The following is a 5970-nucleotide window of genomic DNA, read 5'->3' on the forward strand; positions in this document are numbered from 1 at the left end:
GACTAATATCTGATATGTTACCTCAAGTTTGCTACAGCTCTAGCTGCGAATGCTTTAACTCAGCTGCTCATGGTGGTGGTGGAGGGGCTGCTTTGCCACCATCCACAACTCTTCCATCCACGTGGTTAGAGAAGCTGAGAAATGACAGAGTTTCCGTTCCATGGTGAGGAATCGGGCTAGAGTGTTCACTCACAGAGCAGTTTCTATCAGAAGGACCTGCTCAGAATAGCCCTGGGTTGGCATTGTCCTAGCTCCTCCTGCACACCAGAAAAACTAATTTCCCCTCAAGAAGTAAGAATAGGTCACGAGTTGAGAGCTAAGACTAAACTTCAGAGATTCTATTCTTGGACATCCTGAGCCCTGTGTGGCCACCAAGACCCTGGGTTGTGCAATATCCAACATGACACCATTGCTGTGCTTAAAAATTTCCCTCCACACCCCCAGATTCCATTTCCCCTTCTGCTGGGGCTGCCTATAAAGAGAAGGGGCATATGGCTTCAGACAACAGCAGGACACAAGCGGCAGTGAGGACCGGTCTCTGCTGACCAGCCCCAGCTCCATCACCTGCTCTGCATCATGAAGGTCCCCACAGCTGCCCTTGCTGTTCTTCTCTGCACCATGGCTCTCTGTGACCAAGTCTTCTCAGCTCCATGTGAGTCCCCATCGATACAGCTCGTGTCCCCACTCTGGTCCTGAGCAGACCACAGCAGTCTTCTCTGTGGCTTCAGAGTCTACAAGAGAGAAGAAACTGATCTTTCTCTTTAAGATTTTTATTTTTCTCTCTTTGGGGAGAGGATGTCTAGCCTTTTGAAGGTACCTGGGACTTGGGTTCAGAGTGAGGGAGGTTACTGGTGTCAATCACTTACCAGCCAGCCCTAGGATGCCTAACTCTGTCTCTGGGATGCCTTAGGCCATGCCCCAGGTGTCCTTTGTTAATTTCTTGTATCAGAGAAAGCTGTGGAAGGGACATGGGGTAACCCACAGAAAAAGAGAAAGCCCACAGAGGAGACAGAGAGAGGGAGGACGAGAGGTAGAGAGAGAAAGGGGGGGGGACAGAAAGACAGAAATGGAAGGCATTTCTGGTCCCAAATGTGGTCAGAGCCCCCTAGTCTTTCTTACCTTGTCAAGAAGTAGTATTGGCTGATTTTCCTGCCCTATGTTGACTTGAACACATTCTGCCTTTCCCCCTACAGATGGTGCTGACACCCCAACCTCCTGCTGCTTCACCTACAGCCGGCAGATCAACCGCAGATTCATTGCTGACTATTTTGAGACCAGCAGCCATTGCTCTCAGCCAGGCGTCATGTAAGTTCTGTTCTCCTACTTTCCCTTACATGGTGGTAGTGGAACAGGATGAGGGAGGGTTTATCAGCCATGGAGGGGGGAGCACAGGATCCTCATAGGGGGCAAGTGAGAGAGGCTCTCTAGAGCATCTCTTTGGATAGGGGTCTGGATGGAGATGCTACAGAGGACCTCAGACTCTTCTATAGGTTGTTTAATTTTTGACCCTCATCTTTCTCCACAGTTTCTTAACTAAGAGAAACCGGCAGATCTGCGCTGACCCCAAAGAAACCTGGGTGCAGGAGTACATTACTGACCTGGAGCTGAATGCCTGAGAGGCTTGGAAGCAGTGAGGAACCATGAAACATTCATGGGCCCTGTGTGGAGCAGGGTCCTGAGTTTCAGAATATCCCAACCACCTCCACAGCTCCATCTCCTGTAAACTGTTTGCTGCCAAGTAGCTACACTCAGGGACTCTCAACTTGAATTCTAATTTAATTTAATATTATTTAATTTTGTAATTTATTTTATTGTCACACTTGTGTTTGTGACTCTCAGTTCTGAACAATCTCAGGTACTTTCCAACATCCCCTCCCCCTCGCATTGCTCACACTGTGTTTGGTGACAGTGGGAGTGGCTGTCACTAGCCTGTTCTAAGTAGATACAGTGACAAGGTCACATACTGACAAAGAAACAATGGATGCTTTGTTTACATCAGAGAAATAATAAATATGCTCTTATAAAAGTGACTGGAATTGAGTTTTATTTTATTTCCTGGAAAATGAGAATTACGGATGAAGAGGAATGACAGCAAATAATGAAGACATCTGAAATAGAATCCAGGGGTATGGGCAGGGGTGGGAAGGTGAAAATGTGTGGGCTCCCATGGGGCACTCCCCTTCATACTGGAAGTATGGCGCTGGACCACTGGAATGGTGGCTATTTTGTGAATCAACTCATAATGAACCTGCTCTAGAAAAGGCCAACCTTTAAATAAACATCATCAAGTGGCAAATTAGTTTTGTATCCCAGGAATCAAGCTTTCTTAATAACAGTTTCAAGGATTACTCTTAATTTGGTTTTTTTTGTACATTGTCCATTTTGATGTGGGAGTGATTTTTTATTAATAAAAAAAACTGCCTAGGCCCATTTGATAGGCCAACCCTTAGGTAGGCGGAGAAAACAAAACAAAATGCTGGGAGAAAGAAGCTGAATTAGAGAGGCTCCATGATACTCCCACCCAACACAGCCGCAGTTTAAGATCTTCCCTGGTAAGCCAGCTCGTGGGCTACACAGATTATTAAAAATGGGTTAGATCTATATGTAAGAGCTAGCCAATAAGAGGCTGGAACTTATGGGCCAGGCAATGTTTAAAAAAATACAGTTTCCATGTAATTATTTCTGGTAAAGCTAACCAGATAGCGGGAAACGGCCTGCCGCTCCCATTACTACACATTTGATCTGGCTTTTTGTTTTTGTTTTGAGTCAAGTCTCACTCCTTAACCCGGTCTTATCCAGATCTTGACCACTTAAGTCCACTGCTTTAAGGACCACTGTGGTGCGACTAGGCATGCTGACTTGGTACACAGCCTTAGCTAGCCTGAGCCCATAAACTTCACACCCAACAAGTTTCAGAGAGCAGGGGGAGTCGCAGTCTGGAAGAAAGCAGGCAGATAACCCTGAGAGCTGTTGGGGGTGTTCAAGTCCACAGAATAGCACTGTACCTCCTCATACATGTTCAGATCTGTCTGACAATGCCTGGGGTGCCAGAACCCACAGGCTGCATAGCCCGGAAACCAGGGTTAGAATCAAACATGACTGGAAAGAGCAGGCCTGAGGAAGTGATATCCATAGGGGAAAGACCGAGCCTGTGATCTAGGCCAGAGCAGGTCTGAGGCAGCGATCTCCAAAACAGCAGGACTGAGACAGCTACCTGGGCCAGAGCAGGCCTCGGACAGTGATCTCCATGAGAGCAGGAGAAGATCCAGACCAGGGACATTTGTGGAGTCAGGACTAAGGCAGCAACCTCAGGCAGAGCAGAGCTGAGACAGCGACCTTCACAGGAGCAGGTAGAGGGGACCAACCACTGAGTGAGTGGGCCAGAGACAAAGACAGTTGTGGGTCTGGGCATGAATATGGGACCTTCAAGTGTGTAGACCTAAGCCAGGACCCCTGTGGGTCTGGGCATGAGTTTGGGACCTCTGAAAAAGTAGGCCTGAGCCGGGACCTCTATGGGTCTGGATGTTGGTCTGGGACAAAAAAGGACTAAGCAAGAACTAGAACCTCTGTGGGTTCAAGCGTGAGTCTGGGACCACTAAAGAATAGGCCTGAGTCAGATCCACTGCAGGTCTGGGTGCACCCAAGTCTGGGACCTACAACAGAGTAGACCAGAGCCAGAGACCTTTGCAGGACCAACCCCAAGCCATAGACCTCTACAGAAATGGATCCAGACCAGGAACATTGACAGAAACAGATCTGAGCTGACAACCTAGGCTAGAGCAGGCCTGAGACAGCAAACTCCAAGGGAGTGGAGCAAAGCCCAGGAGTGCTGAGTGACCTTCTGGAACACGGAGTGACCAATGGGGTAATAGAACCGTGGCACTGACTGTACTACAAGGAACAAGCGTCTGAGCCTTGGATTCATTGGCACGGAGAAGATTAATCAACAGAATCACGGACAGCCCCAACCACACCTATTAGAAGAAAAGATGAATAGAAAAGGTAAGAACACACACAACACAACAAAGAGCAAAACGACACCAGTAAAACCTAAACACCCTACAACAGCAAGACTTGAAAAACCAAATATAGATGAAGCAGAAGAAGGTGACCTAAAATATAACTTCCGGAGAATGTCTGGAACTCTTAAAGAGGAAATGAAAAATTCCCTCAAAGAAATGGAGGAAAAGACAAACAAAAATATTGGAAGACATCAGCAAATCACTTAAAGAAAACCAAGAGAAACCAATAAAACATATGAAAAAACTATTCAAGACATAAAAACTGAAATAGAGACAATAAAAAAAACACAAGCCGAGGGACTTATAGAAACAGGAATCATGAGAAAACTATCAGGAACCACAAACGCAAGCATAAACAGCAGAATACCAGAGATGGGAGAGAGAATCACGAGCACTGAAGATACAATAGAGGAAATAGACTCATCAGTCAAAGAAAACATTAAACCTAACAAAAGGTTAACACAAAATATCCAGGAAATATGGGACATCAAGAAAGGAACAAACCAAAGAATAATAGATATAGAAGGAGAAGACATTTTACTCAAAAGCACAGAAAATACATCTAACACAATCAAAAAAGAAAACTTTCCCAACCTAAAAAGATATGCCTATGAAGATACAAGAAGCTTACAGAACACCAAATAAACTGGATCCAAAAAAAGTACCCTCTTCACATAAAAATCCAAACACCAAACATACAGAATAAAGAAAGAGCTGCAAAGGAAAAAGGCCAAGTAACATATAAAGGCAGACCTATCTGAATTACACCTGACTTTGCATTGGAGACAATGAAAACCAGAAGGTCATGGTCAAGCATTATGCAGAAATTAAGAGACTATGGATTCCAGCCCTGACTATTACACCCAGCAAAACTTTCAATCATCATAAATGGACAAAACAAGATATTCCATGACAAAACCAGATTTAACTAATATCTAGCCACAAACCCAGGCCTACATAACATACTAGAAGGAAAAGTCCAACCCAAAGAAGTTGGTTACATCAACAAACACAGACAATAGATGATCTCAGAGCAGTAAATACCAAAGAAGAAAAAAACACAAAAATTAACATCACCAAGAATGAACACTAAATTATCAGGAGATAACAATCACTGTTCTTCAATATCCCATAATATAAATGAACTCAACTCACCTATAAAAAGGCACAGACTAACAGATTGGATAGAAAAACAGAATCCATCCTTCTTCTGCATACAAGAAACACACCTCAATCTCAAAGACAGACATCATTTCAGAGTAAAGAGTTGGGATAAAAATTTTCCAATCAAATGGTCCTAAGAAAAGAGCTGGTGTAGCTAACCTAATATCTAACAAAATAGACTTCAACCTAAAATCAATCAAAAGAGACAAAAAAGGACCTTTTATATTAGTCACAGGAAAAATCCGTCAAGAAGAAATCTCAATACTGAACTTCTATGCCCCAAATACAAGAGCACACTCATATGTAAAATAAACACTTTTAAAGCTTAAATCATACATTAAACCCCACACACTAATAATGGGAGGCTTCAACACTCCCCTCTTACCACTGGACAGGTCAGCCAGACGAAAAATTAACAGAGAAATAAGGGAACTAACAGATGTTATGACTCAAATGGATTTAACAGACATCTATAGAATATCTATCCAAATATAAAAAATATATCTTCTTATCAGTACCTCAAGGACCCTTCTCAAAAATTGGCCATATACTCAGTAAAAAACAAACCTCAACAAATACAAAAAAAAATGGAATAATCCCATATATCTTATCAAATGACCATTGTTTGAATCTAGAATTCAACAGCAAAACTGATTCCAGAAAACCCACAAACACATGGAAATTAAGCAATACTCACCTGAATCATTAATAGCTCAAAGAAGAAATAAAGGAAAAAATTAAGATTTCCTAAAATTCAATAAAAATGATCACCCAAAATACCCAA

At 43.3% G+C, this 5970-nt stretch overlaps 1 protein-coding gene across 1 annotated transcript; it reads left to right on the forward strand.

Annotated features, from left to right (window-relative positions):
* The first annotated feature begins 520 nt into the window (after window positions 1-520).
* Window positions 521-1622, forward strand: LOC101979856 (C-C motif chemokine 3). The gene is made up of 3 exons (XM_005372316.3): window positions 521-652; window positions 1194-1305; window positions 1526-1622. Exons 1-3 carry the CDS (start codon window positions 577-579, stop codon window positions 1614-1616), a joined length of 279 nt encoding a protein of 92 aa, XP_005372373.1. The 5' UTR covers window positions 521-576; the 3' UTR covers window positions 1617-1622.
* The last annotated feature ends 4348 nt before the right edge of the window (window positions 1623-5970 follow it).

The sequence above is a fragment of the Microtus ochrogaster genome, unplaced genomic scaffold (genome assembly GCF_000317375.1).
Source record: "Microtus ochrogaster isolate Prairie Vole_2 unplaced genomic scaffold, MicOch1.0 UNK1321, whole genome shotgun sequence".
Lineage (NCBI taxonomy): Eukaryota > Metazoa > Chordata > Mammalia > Rodentia > Cricetidae > Microtus > Microtus ochrogaster.

Coding starts and splice junctions, on each gene's coding strand:
- LOC101979856 (XM_005372316.3), top strand. CDS start 577: ATGAAGGTCCCCACAGCTGCCCTTGCTGTTCTTCTCTGCACCATGGCT. Junction 653..1,193: donor CCAAGTCTTCTCAGCTCCAT/GTGAGTCCCCAT, acceptor TTCCCCCTACAG/ATGGTGCTGACACCCCAACC. Junction 1,306..1,525: donor TGCTCTCAGCCAGGCGTCAT/GTAAGTTCTGTT, acceptor CTTTCTCCACAG/TTTCTTAACTAAGAGAAACC.